Source organism: Urocampus carinirostris, chromosome 15 (genome assembly GCF_059441175.1).
Source record: "Urocampus carinirostris isolate Australia breed hairy pipefish chromosome 15, RoL_Ucar_1.0, whole genome shotgun sequence".
Classification (NCBI taxonomy): domain Eukaryota; kingdom Metazoa; phylum Chordata; class Actinopteri; order Syngnathiformes; family Syngnathidae; genus Urocampus; species Urocampus carinirostris.
The window spans coordinates 8,215,096-8,236,653 of record NC_142363.1 but is presented as its reverse complement, the minus strand read 5'-3'; the positions used below and the strand labels follow the sequence as shown (position 1 = coordinate 8,236,653).

The following is a 21,558-nucleotide window of genomic DNA, read 5'->3' as shown; positions in this document are numbered from 1 at the left end:
AATGCTAAATGTAATTCACCCTGGTCATCCTGAAAGGGGGATTACCACTTGTGAGGTCCCTTCTCAAGGTTTCTCTTTTTCCTCACGCTGAGGTTTTGAGTTGTTCCTTGCCAGCATGTTGGTCTAAGATCAGGTAATTGTGTCATTGTAATCCTGTGCAGTCCTTTTTGTGACATTTTTGTGATTAAGGGCTATATAAATAAATGTGACTTGACCTGACTTGACTTGACTCGCTCATTCACACCTGGAGACAATTTGGACCGGCCAATCAACCTGACATGCATGTATTTGGAATGTGGTAGGAAACCGGAGTGCCCGGAGGAAACCCATGCAAGCACGAGGAGAACATGCAATGCATTTTTATTTTTCCCCTTTTTCTTTAGTTTTAGTTTTTGTGGTTTTTTAACATGTTTAATTTTTTTTCCTTTTTTATTTCCTGAATTATCTTCTTTTCAAAAGTAATAAGGTACGTTTAGGTCACTTTGAGTCTCCGTATCTTATCTTCTTCCGTTGTGCTTTTAGCACTCATTTTCGGTAACACGACAGTATACAGAGACATCTTGTGCGGAAAAGAATACCCACTGTCTCTTTAACTCAGACTTGGACATTTAATGCCCCTGGTTGGTAAACGTTGTCGCCTACGACGGAAAAACGGTAAACTACAACTCTTTGTGTGACGTTGTTGTCCAAAAGAGGGCAGTATAGGCCCGAACATATTCGAACTTGCTTAGAATTTCAAGAGAAGAAACTGGTCCCACTTCAATCCGATGTACGAATAGTTGACAGAATGCAACTTCTGTCCAAGTTAGCGGCCAAATGCATCGTCGTAAAACGAGTGTGGAAGTCAAGCAGGTGATTGGAACTTTGTGTAAAATATTGACGGCCATCGGACTCCAACATGTTCCTGCCCCGGAGATTTTTAGACGGGCCAAGTTTGACGAGCCAAACGTGGTATGTGTTTCTGGATCCGCTTTAAATGAGTGGAACATGAGAGCATCTTGTCCAATTTTTGTGCAGTGATAAGAATTGAGAAAATTGTTGTGGATGTGTGTCCTGCAAGTTGTCAGACACCTTCTTCAAATCCAAAGTGTTTATTCCGGCAGCCCGTAAACTCGAACAAGTGTTACGATCATGAATGCCAATAACGTGAAGCTATGTTAGGGCACTGCACAGGGTTGGTGTCAAATGAAGTCATGTTGTATAGCCCTTAATCACAAGGTGTCTAAAAGGACTGCATTGACCAGATATAACTGCAAACTACAGATTATTAATACACCATCCCCTGATCTAAATCCGACATGAAGGCAAGGAAAAACTCAAAAACCTCAACATGAGGAAAATAAAAAAACCTTGAGAAGGGACCGCACATGAGGTAATCTGTCTTCCAGGATGACCAGGCTGCAATGGATGCTGTGATAACAAATAATACAGATATTGTCAACATGAAATATAGGGGTTGGGGGGACTACTTGAAAATGTAATTTGATACAGTTACATACCTGTCAACCTGTACGTTTTTGCAGTACAAAGTACGTTTATTATGCATTTTAAGACGTGTACGACGCACAAGAAAATCTGTACGGAAAAGCGCAAAAATGTATTATTCTACTTAATTATGTTTACATGTATTTTTTTCCTTCTGCAGTGAACGTCCAAGCTACTTAATTTTTGAACTTTTTTTAATAAACCTCATTCATGTCAAGCAACTCAGTATCTCACAATAAAGTGTTGATTAACAATTTATATGATATAACCAAACACAGGGCGGCAGTAGCTCAGGAGGTAGAGCGATCGTTTTAGGATTAAGGGATCCCAGTTCGAATCCCGGCTTGTCCGTGTTACATGCCGAAGTGTCCTTGGGTAAGACACTGAATCCCCAATACCCCCAATAAGCAGGTTAGCGCCTTACATGGCTGCACAGATCACGGCCGCTATTGGGAAATGTGAAGCACAATGTAAAGCGCTTTGGGAAGTCATTGACTTGAAAAGCGCTATATAAATGCAGATCATTTCATTTCATTTCATAAAAAATATGGTGTAAGATTATTTTGTAAGGTAAAATACGTCAGTTTGTAAGGGCATGAAGCCGTGGAGGTTGACAGGTATGCTGTTCTATAGCCCTTAATCACAAGGAGTCTCAAAGGACTGCAGAGACCACATATTATTGCAAACTACAGATTATTAATACACCATCCCTTGATCTAAAACCCACATGAAGGCAAGGAAAAACTCAAAAACCTCAACATGAGAAAAATAAAGAAACCTTGAGAACGGACCGCACATGAGGTAATCCCCCTTCCAAGATGACCAAGCTGCAATGGATGCTGTAATAACAAATAATACACAGATATTGTCAACATGAAATATAGGGGTTGGGGGGACTACTTTCAATGAATGAATGAATAAAAGAAAACTTTATTGGAACTTCAAAATAAAAACAGAACAAAAACATTAACTCAACAACAAAATAACGTTACATAATATGTTTGAAAAGGGGTAGTAAGAAGCAAATGCTTATATTACCTACCCCTTCATCCTCTCTACCAAATATACCAATGATATAACAACAATTGTAATTATATTAATAATAACAGTTTTAATCTAAGAATAGCAACAATAACGCAAAGTTAACTAGACGCACTATTCCCAATCTCTCGCACCACTCATATACCCCACCCTCCTCATCTTTGTATTCCACCAGGAATGTTCCTTTGTATCTAAACCTGAACAAGTGAATAGCTGGACACCGTTTGATCTCGTCTTGCAATCGGCTCCGAAGCTTGACTCCACACCCAGACACACACATACTTTTCCTGGTGGTTCTCACCTTTGGGATTATGAATTCACTACAGCCCCGTAAATTATAATTTCCCTCTTTCCGAATGAATAATTTACTGATGTTTTCTGGCACTATGTTTTTGTTGACCTTAAATAGCAGTTGTGCAGTGAAAAATTGTACTAAATCATCCAATTTTAAGAATTTGGACTGCAGGAATAAAATATTAGTATGATCTCGATATCCTACCCTGTGTATAGTTCTAATTGCACGTTTTTGGAGGATAAAAAGGGGCTGTAGTGAACTAGTAGTGAAAGTATGGCAAAACTAGAGAACAATATAATAAATACAATGCATTATAGTTTAAAGTGAATTTGGCTTTATTAATTATTGAAATGCTTTTAGATACTTTGTATGTGTCCGATGTGTGTTTCTCAGCTTAATGTATTGTCTACTATGAAAAATTAATTTCTGATACAGCGTCTATTGCAGCACCATCCATTTTTACTTCTAAATCTTGATTTGCCTTGCGATTACCAAAGAATATTACTCTGGTTTTATTTAAATTTAAAGATAATTTATTTATATCCATCCATACTTTTAGGTCAATTAATTCACGATTAATACAGGTTACCAAATCAATATAGTTATCATTCGAATAGAAAATGTTAGTGTCGTCTGCAAATATTACTTTTTTCAATAGTTTTGAAACACTTAAAACATTTGAAACTTCAAAATGTAATATGATACAGTTACTAATTACCTGTTGAAAATTGTAATCCGAATACTATAATATTAAAGTAATGGGATAACATTGGACTATTCCAATATCAAACATGCTGATAAGAGACAAAATATACTAATTATAAATACCATTACTACATTTTGTTTAAGATAAAGGAACAATGTAATATTAAAAAGGAAATAATGTTGATGCAGGGTTCTCCAACGTGGTGCCCGTATGCACCAGGGTGGCCACTAAGGACAGTTGTGGTCCCCGCGGACATGTTCTGTAAATGGCTCACAGTGCTGGGTCATTGTGAATTCTTTATTTTTATTTATTTTCTTTCTAAATTATTTTTTTGACTATTCAACCCTGTTTTTTAATAATTAACCTGGTACTACCATAAGTTATTTTACAAATTAAAATATATAAATTCAACTTTGTAAGTTTCATGGACAAAACTATGTATTGATAAATATTTTCAAGCAATACATTTTAGGAATAGAATGAGAATCTATTTATTAAACACATTTATTTGTTCATCTTTTTATTGATGTATTTTACAAGAAATACAACAAACTAAATTCCAATTTACAGGTTTTATAAAACGAATAAGCAAAAATGTGCTATTTTTTCTAGCTAGCTATCTGGCTACCTTTTTAGCTTTGTATTCCTACTGTTTTAGCTATCTAGCAATCTTTTTATATTTTTGCATGCTATCTAGGTGACATTTTAGCTGTTTTTGATAGTTATTAAGCTAAAATCTGCCCCCCTTTCTAGCTAGATATCTATCTTTTTTTGTTGTTTTTTCTTTTTAGCGTTCTAGCCAGCAATTTAGTTGGATTCTTACTCTTTTAACTATCAAGCTCTCCTATAGTTTATTTTCTTGACTCTTTGACTTTCTAACTAATTATTAAGCTACCTTCTTAGCTATTTAACGAGCTTTCTAGCTAAGTATATTTTATTTAGAAAATATCAAACTGGGTGCCCTTTGTGCTAACTTGTAACACAAAGTAGCTCTAAGCATGAAAAAGGTTGGAGACCCCTGTTCTACTGTATACTTTTGCAAATCCTTCTGTTGTCCTCTTGCCTTCCAGGAGGAACATTTCTGGCATCTGCTAGCCAGTATCCTTCAAACAGGAGATCTGTCACCTGCTGGCTGCACAGAAATGAAGAATGGTCAGTTTCAAGTTTTTACACACAAGCTTTAGTCATACTTGTGCAAGTTCTACAAATATTCCCATGCATAAAAACATTTACACTCAGAGGTGAAATTTGCATTGCAGGCAAAGCACAGGGGGTTGGTCACCTATTTATTTTATGGGGCCAAAAATTAAAGGTGGGGTGCTTTGTTGGAGGTGTTCTTTAAAAAATGAAAGTTAAATAGAAATATAGTTCAAAGAGCCCTTATGCTTTAATATCCACTGCCCCTATCTGCTTTTATCTAACGTTTTTCAGGCCTGTTAGGGGTGGAACAAACCCCCAAAAAGATTTAGAAGGAAGAGTTTATTCAAGCATGTCAAAAAATACACATACATTATGTATTACTCTGCTGCTATCTCCTGGCTTAATCTCATAATTGCAGCCTTAAGTTTTGAAAATGCCCACCTTTAAGTTATCCAGTTGGGCCACACTCATTTGATCATGACTAGTGACTGATAAATAACCGTGTATTCATAGAGATTAAAACGGAAGCCAGAGCAACATCACTGTGCAACTCGTTGTCTCTTCTGCATTTAACTTTTGACATTAAATAGAAGTAACAAATGTGCCCTTCTCCACCGCACGTCCCCCATTTATTTGTTTTTAAACTGATGTTGAAGCAGTATTTTTGTTAAGATCTTTTATTACAATAAACTAAATTACAACAAAAATAAATATAAGAAATACAACTATCAAAACCAAAACAGTAAGAATATATTTTGAGCTGGTTAAGGAGGGCATGTCTACCAGAAAAAGCAAGAAACTCGCAGAGCAGTGTTTTATAAGACATGAGCGTTGTTTGAAAGATGACTCTGTGTGTAGTGGAAAGTTTCCATGTGAGCTTGAATTCAACCGCGGACACGATAAGTTGCCTCATTGACATTCTAGAGTGTTCTGGTAAAGGTCTGGCAAGGGTTTCAATGTATTTACTTCAAAACACAATAATTCATTGTTTCATTTTACAAAATACAAATGTGTTGTCATTTAATGGGTACCAGTTCTTTCTTTGTAAGAAAATCGTAAGATGTGTTTTTATTTTCCATAGTAAATTGCTGGCATCAGACAGAGCATTCACTTTCAAGATTATCTATTTTAACACTCCTATAAACAAGCAATGATTTGTAAAAAATGATAGTTGAAGTTAGGGTTTGTCTAAACAGCATACATTTTTTTTACCAACTTATTTTTTGTAGCCACATCAGAGAATAATAATAATAATAATAATAATAATTTCCTTTGTATTGTCATTCTTTGTAACAATGTACACAGAACGAAATGTCGATACACCTGACCCGTTGTAGCGAGCCGATGCAGCCGCAGCCAACAGAGGGCGCCGCCATTTTACCAATTAGGTATGACTCGGCCGAGGCACGAACCAGCGACCTCCCAGTCTCAAAGCGGGCACACTACCATCTAGGCTACTGATCTGGAAAGAGAAGATTTACGTTAGTTCACATTTATTGTTGAATAAGATAAAATTCTTAGGTCTACAGTCTCGAAGCACCCTCTGCCAGACCAAAGTGCTACCACGAGTAAGTAGGCGGACCAAGAGTGGATCGCGCAACGAATTGTGGTTTCGAGTTGCACTCTGCTGGATCAAAGTTGTACTACAAGCATGTCTCCGCAACGTCACAATGAAATTCAATACGCTCAAATGTGCATTGAATTAGCGTGCTGAGGTGCGCATAAATCGGGCGACACAACGAATTGATGATGAAGTTTGTTCGCAACGGTTTTAATAGTCCCCCTATGTCCCGGTCCGAAGCCTACGATCTGAGAGTGCCGGTCTTCTGGTGATCCCAAGAGCAAAGAAGTGTTCTGCTGGTTCGAGAGCGTTCTCCATCCGGGCCCCGGTGCTGTGGAATGCTCTTCCACCTGAGATCCGATAAGCAACCTCAGTGGAAATGTTTAAATCTAAGCTTAAAACTCACTTCTACTCCATAGCATATGAATAACCTACTCTCCTCGTCGGCTGAAAAATAGTCTGTGTAATATAGTGTAATAATCTGTGAAGTCCTTTGAGACTCTTCATGATTTAGGGCTATACAAATAAAAATGACTTGACTTGACTTGAATAGTTGATTTTTAATCGGTTTTATTGATTCGTTTTTGCAGCTCTAGTAAGAATCCTACTGCAGTTCAAGCAGGGTTGCTGAAACTAGGGCTGCAACCACTTAAAGATAAAATTGATTATTAAAAGCGTGGCAACTAATTTGATAATTGGTTCATTGTATCACACGTTTTATGAGCCACTAAATACGTTAAATCAATGCAATGCACACATTTCTAATGTGACGCTGAGAGTTGTCGTACCACTTAGCGAGAGGGCGCCAACACCGTTTTTCTAAAAGTTATTTCATAATCTTGTAAATCTTTGTTATTGAACATTGCAGCATTACTAACAAAATTGGCATGAAAGTTCAACTGTGTTTTGTTTGACCGTCAAAGTTAACACTTTTCAAGGAAGCAGAAAGTGCTGCGGAGGTACAGAGAAAATAAATCAGAAAATAAGTATATAATATAAAGTAAAAGGAAAAATAAGGATAATGACATGTTTAACTCTACACAATGAACAGATTCTTATGAATATTATATATCATTTTCATATTGGGAATGGTTATTTTATTAAAGATTTAACCCATAAAATATTTGTTTACAAAACTTTGAAAGTAGGTTTACATTTTTGATGAATTAAAGAGTTCTTAAAGATATCGGATTCATCGAAAAAATGATCGACCGATTCATCGATTATGGAAAAAAAAATTAGTTGCAGCCCTAGCTGAACCATTTCCTTAATGGTGTTTGTCCTGCAGTCTCCTCCGAGCACAAGTTGCTGGTGAGCACAGGCTTGTTTCAGTGTGGTTATTACGCTCGTTGGATGTACGAAGACGAAGTGGAAGGAGCCTCCAGCAGGGAACTTCTCCTGGCACTCGGCTGGCTTCTGGCAGCTGGAACGCTTGATAAACGTTTCACCCTACGAGTTCAACAACTTGACAAAACACTTGTCACACCTGCAGTTGTGAGTTTACCTACCCCATCCACCAATGCTCTCTCTAAGCTGTGCGCATGGGCAATTGCGCACTGGGCAGACCTTCTCAGAGCAAGCTATCCAGCGTATAAAAACCTATTTCCTTTTCTTTTTTCTTACACACAATCTTTAGTCATACTTGTGCAAGTTTAAATTTGTAATTCAAACCGAAAACAAAAGATCAGCAATCCTTAAGATCGAAAAATTAAATGCATTCTGCTTCGGAGAAATCAATATCATTAGAGATAGTCCAAATGTGGCTCATTTTTCTGCTTTTATACTGTACTTTCTATTTTGTTTTATGTATTGAACTCAATTATTACCGAGCAACTATAAATCCCTTCCCTTGTTTGTAAACAAGTGAGACGTAGCCTGCGCATGCATTGTTGAAGCAAAATGGCAGAATTCATGTCACTTTGTAGCAGCCCATTGACACAAAAATATCATTAAATAGGAACATCTCAAAACAGCACAAAGTATGTGCTAGCATCAAGATTTTAGACATTTTTTTAGTCATCAAAGTCGACCATAAAAACATTATTTTAATGGTGCTGAATTTCTTCTTTTGAAGGTACTGGAAAATTTTAAAAATGGCCTTGACAGTGCTTGAAATTGGCCATGAAAAAGGTGTACAAACCCTGATTCATAAAGCACATGCTTCTAAATGTATTGAGTGGTGCAAGTGTGTTTGTTTTGAGATCTCTTTTCTGTTTTGTAGACAAAACCTGACATTGGCAAAGAGCCCATAATCAATTGCGACTCTTTGAAAAGACTCCAGTGGCTCATGGGCAGCCTAAGACACCAAGGACGGATGCTGCTGTCGATGCTGGATGAGCGAGCCTCTTTGTTGCATGCGGTGAGGAAGTTCATCTTACTGAAAACAACAAGTAAATATCTCGGGCGATGGGTGAAGTTGGACAATTAATATGGGGTTACGCACAGGTGTCTAAAATCCTTGAAAATTATTGAATTTTATTGTTGAGTTGTCAAAGTTTGAAAAGTGCTTGATATTTCGGTGAAGTGTTGTAAATGCTTAAAAGTGTTGCCATGTTTCACAAGTCTGCTTAAATATGATGCCGACGCTGCTCTTTGGTGGCTTCACTTTGCTTTTGCATTTCTTGCCTTGTGATTAACGGCAGCTGGCATAAGTTAATATGGGGTTATCCTATAAAGCGTCATGCCCAAGCGGACAGGTGCATGATACACCCAAACAGGGCACTATGAAATTTGTATTAGTGCAAGGGTTACATATCAAATATGAACATTTATTATTGACCATGCAAAAAATTAAGGAAGCGTTTCAAAGTTTGTAATGGAAAGAACTTCCTGCAACTAAAAATGTTAGCTACATATTGCCATCATTTTACCCAATACCTATATGGGGGGAAATTAGTCAGTTAGTATTTGCACATGTTAAGTTCAGATCCACAAATATATTCGGGATTTACTCAAGATCATAAAATATAGTCTTGGTCAATGCCCACGCAAGATTAAATATCGAAACAGTAAATCGTTGTTATATTTGTGGATCTGCAAAATAGACGATTCACTCCAGATTTCTTCTTTTAATGGTACTCGGGAAATTGAAACACTGGTTGGAAAGCCCCTTATAAAGTGCTTGAATTTGGCCATTAAAAAGGTGTAGCAACCCTGTATTAAAGTTTTGTTTATTTTATGCTCATCCTGTGTACATTTCAAATTGATAAAAAGGAGTTGAATTCTTGAAGTTTAGTGTTCATGAAGTAAAATATATATCGTATTTACAGATAATTGATTGGATATATATAAGGTCGAGAGCAGCCACGCAGCCTTGACGAACGCCACTGGAGATAGTAAACCAGTCTGAGTCAATGCCGTTGATACGGACACAGCTCTCTGCGTTGCTGTAGAGCAGCTTGAACAGGGCTATGATCTTGGGTGGTGCTCCGAGAGCTTGGAGGATGTTCCACAGTGAAGAGTGGCAGACGGTGTCAAAGGCGGCCTTCAGATCAATGAATCCGATATATAGATGGCGATCTTTACGGAATTCACGGGTCTTCTCTATCAGCAAACGGACGGCAGAGATGTGGTCCGTTGTGGAGCGGTTGGGCATAAAGCCAGCCTGCTGGGGACGGCGGCAGCTTCTGATTGCTGGAACGGCACGGCTGAGCAAGATCCTGGTAAAGACCTTGCCCGGGATGGAGAGTAAGGTCATACCTCTGTGGTTTCCACAGACAAGCCTGTCATACTCTCTATCCTGCTTTATGGCTCAGAAACATGGCCCCTGAATGACACCCTGGCCACAAGAATCGACGGTTTTGATAGCAGGGCTCTTAGAACCATCGAGAACATCAGGTGGCCCCAGCGAGTCTCCAATAAAGAGCTCAGAGCCCGCACGTGCCAGCCCCAAGCATCTTCCTTGGTCGCACAACGCCGCACCCGCTGGTTTGGCCATGTCCTTCGTCTACCACCAGACCATCCGACACGAGCCATTCTCCAGTTTGACCCAAAGGCCGCAGGCTGGAGACGACCACGAGGGAAACCCTGCACTCGATGGCTCGACGTCGTTGCGGGCGACCTCCAACAACACGGAGTTGCTGTAGAGGATGCAGAACAGCTGGCACAAGACCGCCAGCATTGGAAAAACCTGGTTCATCTGGTCGGCTCAACGCACAGGGACGGGACCCCCCGACCTTCGCTCGAGCAATAATCAATCAATCAATCAATCAATCACTATATATATATATATATATATATATATATATGCATGTACAGGGAGTGCAGAATTATTAGGCAAGTTGTATTTTTGAGGATTAATTTTATTATTGAACAACAACCATGTTCTTAATTAACCCAAAAGTCTCATTAATATCAAAGCTGAATATTTTGGAATTTGGAGTGGGGCTTTTTTAGTTTTAGCTATTTTGGAGGATATCTGTGTGTGCAGGTGACTATTACTGTGCATAATTATTAGGCAACTTAACAAAAAACAAATGTATACCCATTTCAATTATTTATTTTCATCAGGGAAACCAATATAACAGCTCAACATTCACAAATATACATTTCTGACATTTAAAAACAAAACAAAAACAAATCAGTGACCAATATAGCCACCTTTCTTTGCAAGGACACTCAAAAGCCTGCCATCCATGGATTCTGTCAGTGCTTTGATCTGTTCACGATCAACATTGCGTGCAGCAGCAACCACAGCCTCCCAGACACTGTTCAGAGAGGTGTACTGTTTTCCCTCCTTGTAAATCTCACATTTGATGAGGGACCACAGGTTCTCTATGGGGTTCAGATCAGGTGAACAAGGAGGCCATGTCATTAGTTTTTCTTCTTTTAGACCCTTTCTTGCCAGCCACGCTGTGGAGTACTTGGATGCGTGTGATGGAGCGTTGTCCTGCATGAAAATCATGTTTTTCTTGAAGGATGCGGACTTCTTCCTGTACCACTGCTTGAAGAAGGTGTCTTCCAGAAACTGGCAGTAGGACTGGGAGTTGAGCTTGAGTCCATCCTCAACCCGAAAAGGCCCCACAAGCTCATCTTTGATGATACCAGCCCATACCAGTACCCCACCTCCACCTTGCTGGCGTCTGAGGCGGACTGGAGCTCTCTGCCCTTTACCGATCCAGCCACGGGCCCATCCATCTGGCCCATCAAGACTCACTCTCATTTCATCAGTCCATAAAACCTTAGAAAAATCCGTCTTGAGATTTTTCTTGGCCCAGTCTTGACGTTTCAGCTTGTGTGTCTTGTTCAGTGGTGGTCGTTTTTCAGCCTTTCTTACCTTGGCCATGTCTCTGAGTATTGCACTTCTTGTGCTTTTGGGCACTCCAGTAATGTTGCAGCTCTGAAATATGGCAAAACTGGTGGCAAGTGGCATCTTGGCAGCTGTACGCTTGACTTTTCTCAGTTCACGGGCAGTTATTTTGCGCCTTGGTTTTTCTACACGCTTCTTGCGACCCTGTTGACTATTTTGAATGTAACGCTTGATTGTTCGATGATCACGCTTCAGAAGTTTGGCAATTTTAAGAGTGCTGCATCCCTCTGCAAGATATCTCACTATTTTTGACTTTTCAGAGCCTGTCAAGTCCCTCTTCTGACCCATTTTGCCAAAGGAAAGGAAGTTGCCTAATAATAATGCACACCTGATATAGGGTGTTGATGTCATTAGACCACACCCCTTCTCATTACAGAGATGCACATCACCTGATATGCTTAATTGGTAGTAGGCTTTCGAGCCTATACAGCTTGGAGTAAGACAACATGCATAAAGAGGATGATGTGGTCAAAATACTCATTTGCCTAATAATTCTGCACTCCCTGTATTTGTATACATATGTAGTTGTACATGTATGCAGCAATCCCTTGTTTTTCGCAGGGGTTCAGATCCAACAAGGACCCAAGATAGTAAAAAACTGGCCAAGTAGAAACTTTTCTTTACTTTATACTTTAATATACAATACAAGGAAACTGTGCGGGTCAGATGTATAGACATTTTGTTCTGTATACACGTGTACTAGAATGACAATAAAGTAGATCTGAATCTGAAACTGAATCTGAATGAAACTAAAGAATAAGCCCTATTTACAGGCGCAAGCATTTTTTAAATGAATAAAAGTCCTGTACTTTATTTTTGTTATTATTTAATAGATACCTTCTGTAACTGCCAAATTATAATTAACATTTTTTTTATTGCGGCTATGTTACACTAACGATTCTGAAAGGTGGGGCGGGGTTGATTATTACAGGGGAAACCTTTTTTTTAACCGCAGATAATATTCTGTTGATGTTATTGAGAAACAAAATTTTGACTCAAAAAAGGTTTTGACCTTCCCTTAGCGGGTGAAGAATTCCAACTTTGTTGGTGATAGAAAGCACTTTCCTTTGCCTTTTAGTGCTTTTAGGGCTCCATACCTTGATGGTTTTTAAAGAAAATCGAAATTAAAAAAAGTTTTGTCCGTACTTTATGTAGGTTCTTCAAGCTATTTTACATACGTGTACAACTTAAACCACAATGTAAATGATGCACTAGCAGAAAAGGTGAAGGGCGGCTGTTTACCCAATTAGAATGCAGAACACGATGCACGCTGAAAACCCACAAATTTGTGAAACTTTAAAAAGTAATACTGTGAAGGACTACTAAGGGTTTGTACGGGTGCTCAAAATCATTAAAAATGCTTCAATTTAAAGTTGTTTTTTTTTAAAGGTTTGTTGAGTGCTCGAATTTTTGTGTTTACTGCTTGTAAATGCTTGAAATTTTTGCCATGTTTCTTGGCAGTCTGACTCGATACACCTCATGTTAAATGAAGAAAAATAAAACAAGTCTGCTTAAAAATGACGCCAATATTTTTTGGTTTGAACAAATTTATTGACACTAAGAACAGAAAACAATCATGACAATCTCAACAGCAATTAAGCACATTCACAATATTCCAATATTACGTTTTTAACAGCAAACACAAAGTGAGGTTTGAACAAACCTTCTCGAAAATCAAACATATTCACAATTTCATTATATAACATCTTTGTTAGTGTCAATAGATCCGTCCAGGCCAAAGTCGATTGTCCTCGGTCTGAACAAATCCACCGACACCAACAGCAGCAAAACACAGCCATCAAGCATATTCACAATTTTTTTATAATATGCCTGCTTCAGATTTTTGTCAAACGGCAGGCAACTTGAAGGTGCGAAAATCGGTCGTCTTAAAGAGGTATTTATTGTCAATGATGGTTGGATCAAAACTAATATTAACAATCATATTTTCTTATTGTTGACAATATAATAGTGTACTTATTTATCTTTTAATTGTACAAGAGAAATTGGAAAATTGGCTATGGAAGTCCTTAAAAAGTGCTTGAATTTACCCATGAAAATGGTATATGAACCCTGATTACTGTATATGTATTTATAAAATACAATGATAAAATGATAAATAACAAAACTGGCCTTGCTAGCTGCTGATCTTAAATACTTTTATTAAATTCTCATTAAAGAAAGAAAAACCCGACTTGACAACAAAGTGTAACAGATTAAGAAAAACTGCTGAAATAGATGAAAGAAATATAAAATAAATTGCAAATAACACAGGCAAGTTCTACTTTTTGTACTTCAGTCAAGGGGCTAGCTATGATGCAAAAATGGTGTATTTCTCCCTTTTTATGAGTACTTATTCTAGGGCATTTTAGATTTTAATTGACAGGACATTGAACAGTGACATGAAAACGACGGTTGGAGGGAACTGATGATTGCAATGATGTGGTAGTAGTCTAATGCAACAAGCGACACTTGCATATTCACCTCTCTTAAATGGCAACCATATCAAATATATATATATATATATATATATATATATATATATATATATATATATATATATGTATATGTTTGTGTGTATACAAATAAAACACTGTGTTTTTTTCTTTTAGGTTTTTAAAGCAAGCCAACCTTCTCGATCATCTTCCCCTGGTCAAATAGGTTCGGTGCTGAATGAGGTGTGTGTTATTAAAACAGAAAATGTCCAAGAGTAGGATAATTATTGAGCGATTTCTCTACCTCCATGTTATACATGGAGGGGAAACTTCTCCTATGATGATGTTTTTTAATTATTGTTGTTATGATTATTTTTTCCCTTTAAAAAAATAAAACCCAATCACTCTTGTTATGAACATTTTTAACCTCGTTGTTGGGAACCCTAAATCAAAACCGGCTTTGCAATTTTTTTTCCTTATTGTGTTTCCAGGCATGCATTGCTGTGCAGGAACTTTGTGAGCTGTTTCAATTGTACTTGAATTGGAAGCAAGTGGAGAATGCTTTCTGGTCATGGATGGTGAGTTTGAAATATGCGCCACATTTCGGATAAACCTATAATGTAAATATTCCGATTTGGTCTTGTTTGACTTTCCTGCATTGCCGATAAAAAGGCCAGCAGAAGTGGTTGTAATGAATTGGTCGCAGTTAAAGTGCAAGTTCAGTCTTGTATGAAAATTCATTGTTTAAACATATATAGATAGATGGATAGATAGATTCTTTATTCATCCCCGCAGGGAAATTCACATTTCCAGCAGCATCCCTGAGCTGAGAACAATACACTAATAAAGCAAAGAGAATACAATATACAAATACCCAATGTGACGTGCAAATGGCCACTGTAGCGTGTTATATAGAATATCTAATTAGTGCTACACAGAATACATATTGCAATAAAATTCGGTAATATGCTATGTAGGGGGTGTGGTTTAATGTGGGCTTTTACTCTGCCGGGTAGAGTTAAAGAGCCTCATGGCATGAGGAAGAAAAGATCTCTTCAGTCTGTCCGTGGTACAAGACCGTGACAGCAGTCTGTCGCTGAAACTGCTCTTCTGTCTGGAGATAATGCTGTGTAGTGGATGCGATGGATTGTCCATGATTGACCGCAGCTCTTCCAGTGCCCGTCTCTCAGCTACTGTTATCAGGCTGTCCAGCTCTGTGCCCACAACAGAGCTCGCTTTCCTCACCAGTTTATTGAGACGAGAGGCATCCTTCTTCATGACGCTGCCTCCCCAACACGCTGCCGCATAGAAGAGGGCGCTTGCCACAACTGTCTCATAGAATATTTTCAGGAGGTTTTTGCAGATTTTGAAGGAGGCCAGCCTTCTGAGGAAGTAAAGTCGGCTTTGCCCTTTCCTACATAGAGCTTCTGTGTTGGCAGTCCAGTCCAGTTTGTTGTCCAGCTGCACCCCCAGGTATTTGTAGGTCTGGACAAATTCTACACATTCTCCTTTGAAATGTGAACACCATCACATCAAGGCCCCATCCCCGAACGGAAGTTTGACCACGTTAACATTGACCTGGTGGGCCCACTGCCCCCTTCACACGGTTTCACTTACCTCCTGACGATGGTGGACAGGACGACCCGTTGGCCTGAAGCAGTTCCGCTGACTTCCACCTCAGCTGCCGAGGTGGCCCGGGCGTTCATCGGCACATGTGTCGCCCGTTTTGTACCCATGTGAGCATTTAAATACAACCTGCTAAAAAGCTTGATTTTTACTTTCTTTTCACCACTTTTCGAAGCTTCATGATATTGTTGTATTTCTGTTGTCACTTGGTGTGAAAAAAAAAACAATGTTGACAGCTGGGTGCATCCGTTGCCAAAGTCTGTCAGCATATTCAAAGAATTATATATCTGCGTTGAGTGCACAGAGTTTGTACGCGTGCCTGAAATCCTTGAAAATGCTGGAATTTTGTGTGAAGTGCTTGACAATGCTTGAAATCGTGGCCATTGTCATGTTTCTTGGCAGTCTGATTATAGACCGCGCAATGAATAAGTAAAAAAAAAGACATTTAACTGAAAACCCCTATATATATATAATATATATATACACACATTTTAGTATTGTTGCCTTATCTAAGTTATTGTAAAGAGTTGGATATACTAATGGGTCATTCTTACTTTTTGGTGCAATTTCAGCATGGTAACCTTCACTTAAAAAATGTAAAATATTTGATGTTTTCAAGGTTTCCTTTGAAAGAGGGATTTTAAAACTACAGTGGAACCTCGGTTCTCGACCATAATCCGTTCCAGAACCCTGTTCGAAAACCGATTTGTTCGATCACCAAAATCATTTTTCCCATTAAAAATAATGTAAATCGTTTTAATCCGTTCCAACACCCTGAATGTTTACCCTGAATGTTTAATGTAAACATAAAGCTAACCCAGGCTAATCGTACGTTCGCGTTATCGGAATCTTCCGTACAAAAGATTCCCCTAACATGAACGTGTGAAAATAAAAAAATCAGGTCGTTTACACGTCATTTAGCACCCGGGTCTCCACAACAAGTGGTGAGCAGTTCATTGGAAAGGGGGCTCCGTTGCAACACCCTCAATGTTAGGCTCCGTTCCAACACCCTGAATGTTTAACGTAAACTTAAAGCTAACCCAAGCTAATGGTACGTTTGCGTTATCGTAATCTTATGAATAGGCTTTTCTTACCTTTGTGGTGGTCAGCAGAAGGCGCTCGCACACCTCCTTCATATTTGGCTATTATTTCTTTCTTAAATGCAATAGTTGTACGCGCTACTTTTCTTTTTTCACCTGTAGCAACTTTGCTGCTTGCACTGACTTTCTTCGGAGGCATAATAAGGGGCTAAAATACCCGTAAGCCGCTCAGCATCGCACCCTAGCGTACACACTCACGCATTACCGGCGCTCGAACTCGAACGATTTTTTTGACCAAACAGCGAAGCAAGAATTTCTCAACTTTTGGTCGGACACCGATTTGTTTGAAAACCGAGGTTCCACTGTATAAGAAAAATGCCTTGGTCCAGCTTGGGATATTATTACTTAACACATGACATAAGCCAAATAGCAGTCACGGTAATATTTTATGCTCAAGTTAGCCATTACTACTATCCAGCCATTATCAGCACCGGGGCGGCAGTAGCTCAGGAGGTAGAGCGATCGTTTTAGGATTAAGGGATCCCAGTTCGAATCCCGGCTTGTCCGTGTTACATGTCGAAGTGTCCTTGGGTAAGACATTGAACCCCCTATTACCCCCAATAAGCAGGTTAGCGCCTTACATGGTTGCACAGATCACGGCCGCTATTGGGAAATGTGAAGCACAATGTAAAGCGCTTTGGGAAGTCATTGACTTGAAAAGCGCTATAGAAATGCAGATAATTTCAGATCATTTCATTTCATTTCACCGCTCATCCTCAATAGGGTCGGGGGGGTGCTGGAGCCCATCCCAGCCGTCTTTGGGCAATTGGCAGGGGACACCCTGAACTGGTTGCCAGCCAGTCAAAGGCCACACAGAGGCGGATAACTCACTCAGTCACACCTAGGGACAATTTGGACCGGCCAATCAACCTAACATGCATGTTTTTTGGGAGGAAACCAGAGTGCCTGGAGGAAACCCATGCAAGCACGGGGAGAACATGCAAACTCCACACAGGAAGGTTTGATCCCATGATCTCAGAACGGTGCCGCACACGCGCTAACCACTGCGCTGCCGTGCTGCCCATTACTACTAATGTGATAAAAAAAGAAGCTCATATACGATGTTTACTGTGATATATTTTAACATGTTTATTGGACATATTATCAAAATTGGGAAAAAATATTGGTTCCCTCTATAAATAAGCATAACTGGGTGGGCATGTTATGCTTTTTCTTATCAGTAAACCATAATAAAAAATTAACATAAGGTTAATGAAAAGGAAGTGTTTTAAATCATAAAATGAATCATTTAAATTATTGTTTGTAATACATGTTAGTCACTTTTCAGCCTGAATGAGTTTCCCCAAGTTAAGTAAACTGTAGTGTAAATGAATTCAATTTTTTTTAATGCACAGTTGATAAACACTACAAAATATTAAAGCCTAGTGAAGGCAAACAATATTGAGGAAAAACCCTCAACATCGTTTATATTAACAGATCTTACATCCCTGGATTATAATTTCATTTTGAGCTTCTGAATAGACCAACCCCTTAGCTACACTTTTATGCCACTAATTTACTAGTCTGCCTCCCGTGAGAATGATTTTTCTACCCTGTGGCCCCTGAGCTAGACGGGTGTAACACGCATGATCTCAGCAAAATCCATAACTTCAAGGTTCGATATTCTCGTAGAACATTGAAAAAAGAGATGTTTTATTGTTTTGATTCTGTGTCTGTCTGCCCTGGAATGAATAAAGAAACCGGGGGAGGCACTCAAAAGCCTCAGTTTCAGCCTACTCCCTTTCGGCACGTTTTTGTGTTTTATGATTGAATTCTACGACTTTGTGCAAATATTTTGCCGTTTCATTTTGTTAATTAGTAGTTGATGTTGTTTGTTTTTGTGCTGTGCTTAAACAAAAATCCACAAACACAATATGCCAAGCTGTCGCTCTGGGGTATTGGATTCTAACCCGTGTTTGAAGGGGGTCGTTACGAGCCCGAATACTCACTCCTCGAAATCTCACGATACACTGAGAATGTCTGTTTTTTTACTTGTAGGACAGTGTTGTGGAAATCCACGAAAAGGATGCACGAACCAAGAAACCTTCACTTATGAGAGAAGCAGTTGCTTGCCATCCTGGACAAGTGGCTGTTGAAAAACTGGATGATATTCTACTGAGACTGGAAACCATCCAGGTGCTGACTAACACAGGAATAGCAGTTTTTATGCAAGAGACACTAAAGGCTTTATTGTCACTTGAAAAAACATCTTCATAAAACATTCTGTGACTATAAAACAGGGGCCGGAAACCTTTTTGACCCAAAGGGCTACAATAGCAAAATATTTTTTTCGAAAGAGCCATATACTTTAAGACAAATTTCAGCAAAACCGCCAAACCCACCCTCCAGACAAAGTCAAAATTTTCACCACATTTTAATTCAATGTGTGACGTGAGATGATTTGATAAGGCGAGTCTAAGCTAACCACAACACTCGTACCTACTTAACAAAAAATTATTCGGAAATGTTTTTGGAAATACAATAAATACCTTATAAAAAATGCTCGCTGCAAAGCCAGGAATAATTCGACTGCTGTGAGTCCCTTTGTTTGATATGCAGATAAACATTGCCATCTTCTGTCTTTATCAATTATAAAATTCCAAATTGGGCTTAGAACCTTGCCGGTTGGCACAGCCCACAACAAATCACCAAGCAAAACCTGGATCACGTCGTATCCTAATAACTAGGACAATAGAATTGTAGATAAGAAAGAAAAAAGCATTACACTTCATCTTATCATCAAACTATTTTATCATTACGGTGCCTCAATGCTATAATGGAGCATTATGGGAGGAAGTTCAACCAAAACAACGTTGTGCAACGTGGAGCCGTGAGTAAAAATGGTGTGAGGATAAGATAGAATACAATGTATATTCCTATGTTGTCCAAATCTCTAGTGGCCTAGTGTTTACACAGTGGATTTGGGATGATGATTAATATTGTTGTTATTATTTCCAATGTTATTGATGGGCCAGGCGGCTATAATATAGTCAGACATTAAATTAGTTTGTGGTACACGGGGTTCGTATGGGTGCTTGAAATACTTTAAAATGCTTGAATTTTAATGTTGTGTTTTCAAGGTTTACAAAGTGTTAGAATTTTGGATAAAGTGCTTGTAAAAGTTTGAAATTGTTGCTATGTTTCTTAGGTTAGGTGTTTAAATACGGGTTTTAAACTCATTTTAATGGCTCCAAAAAAGGATTAGGTCTAGAGTTGGAAAGGTTTAGGCTCCTTATTAGAGTATTATACTGAATTCAGGGTCTGGAATAGGATTGGTGCTAGTGTAACAGCTAGAGTTAGGTTTAGGGTTAGAGTTTGAGCTCCATATTAGGTTTCTCAACTGAATGTAGGGTTCCAAAATGGGCTTAGATCTAGGGTTACGATTGTAAACAGGGTTAGGGCTTACCGCCAGGGTTAGGTGTAGGTTTAGGGTTACAAAATGTGTTTAAGAGCTTAGGTTTGAGCTTCAAGTTAGGGTTTTTTTAACTGATTTTAGGGTTCAAAAATAACGTAGGGGATAGGGTTAGTGTTTGAAACTAAGGTTTAGGCTGATGTTCTTTTGGTCGACACTGGATCTTTTTTAATAGTACTGGAAAAATGGGGAAATTGGCTTTGAAAGTCCTCAAAAAGTGCTTGAATTTGCTCATAAGTGTACAAACCCTGGTTACATTGAAGCTTGCCGACCACTGGTTTGAACAACAAGTGCCGCATGCTTTAGTGGCTCATGCTCTTTGCATGAAGGGCTGTCATGACACATTTTTGGATCAATTCCGATTTTCTAAGCCTTTCTAACCCTTTACCTTTCTTCCCACTCCTCACAGAAAAAACAGCAGACTGAGAGAGGGGACGTGATGGACAGAAGACAGACACTTGAGGACGGTTCGGACATTTGGCACGACACACCATCTCTGTTTTCTGTCTCTCAGACTTACAGAGCCAGATTTCAGGCCGGGAAAAAAAACAACAGCTGCTCGGTCAAGAGTGTCAATGGTACAGTTGGGGAGACGAAAGAGCTTTCTGCGTTTCGAGTTGTGCGGCTGCTCACTCAAACTGAGAGACAGCTGCTAGAACGGAGGGACGCACAAAGACTGGACAACAAGATGAAGCTGCAAGACTTGATTGGCAGGCTCAACCAACTGGTCTTGATACCACCATAAACATTCTCTTTGCTTTTAATTAGTTAGTGATCGTCAAGTAACAAACAGGGTCGGTATGGGTGCTTGAAATGCTTGAATTTTAATGTTGTGTTTTCAAGGAAAAGGCCTGTTTTGGGTGAACTGCTTGAAAATGGGATTTGTTGTCATTGCCAGGTTTCCTGGCGTTCTGACTCGATAGACCATGTAGTCGACGAAGGTAAAAAAGTGCGTAAGAATGACGCTGACACGCCCGCTCTGTTGATTTCATTATGGCATAGTCATGTGAAGCGTCACCGCCACCTACTGGTCGCACTCTGGAGGACAGCTTTATTTTGATATACGGGTGAGAAGAACCAGCTCTTTTGGCTCCCAAACGGTTCCTCAGATTTTTTGTTTTTCTTAATGTCATAATACTAATAATAATAAAAACTTATGCACCAAATTATTTGGTCATTAGTAATTGTATCTGTTACTTTTACTATCTGACCTTACTCGTGCATTTTTTCTCTAATCAGCTATTTGACCCCATTCAGCCAACCTCAACCAATGTTTCCTCATTTCTATTGCGCGATTGCATACTGCCCAGACTTCCGTGCACAAGACGATCTATACAGCGCTTAAAAATCAGGGCTCTAATTCCGAATTCAGTAGCAAATTAATCAAAAATTACAGGGCATTCATGTTAAAGCAACACGGTTTCCTTTAGGGATGTGTTTTAAATGTGATAT

General features: G+C 38.9%; 1 protein-coding gene across 2 annotated transcripts; it reads left to right on the top strand.

Annotated features, from left to right (window-relative positions):
- Positions 1 to 324: 324 nt before the first annotated feature.
- tedc1 (tubulin epsilon and delta complex 1) lies at positions 325 to 21,272 on the top strand. 2 transcript variants are annotated; one of them, XM_088354353.1, is made up of 8 exons: positions 325 to 466; positions 4,598 to 4,679; positions 7,517 to 7,722; positions 8,450 to 8,587; positions 14,146 to 14,211; positions 14,460 to 14,546; positions 18,693 to 18,830; positions 20,516 to 21,272. In XM_088354353.1, exons 2-8 carry the CDS (start codon positions 4,670 to 4,672, stop codon positions 20,849 to 20,851), a joined length of 981 nt encoding a protein of 326 aa, XP_088210479.1. In that variant the 5' UTR covers positions 325 to 466; positions 4,598 to 4,669; the 3' UTR covers positions 20,852 to 21,272. The 2 variants fall into 2 exon arrangements, with proteins under 2 accessions (XP_088210479.1, XP_088210478.1); XM_088354352.1 differs by lacking the exon at positions 325 to 466 and adding an exon at positions 668 to 951.
- Positions 21,273 to 21,558: the final 286 nt, after the last annotated feature.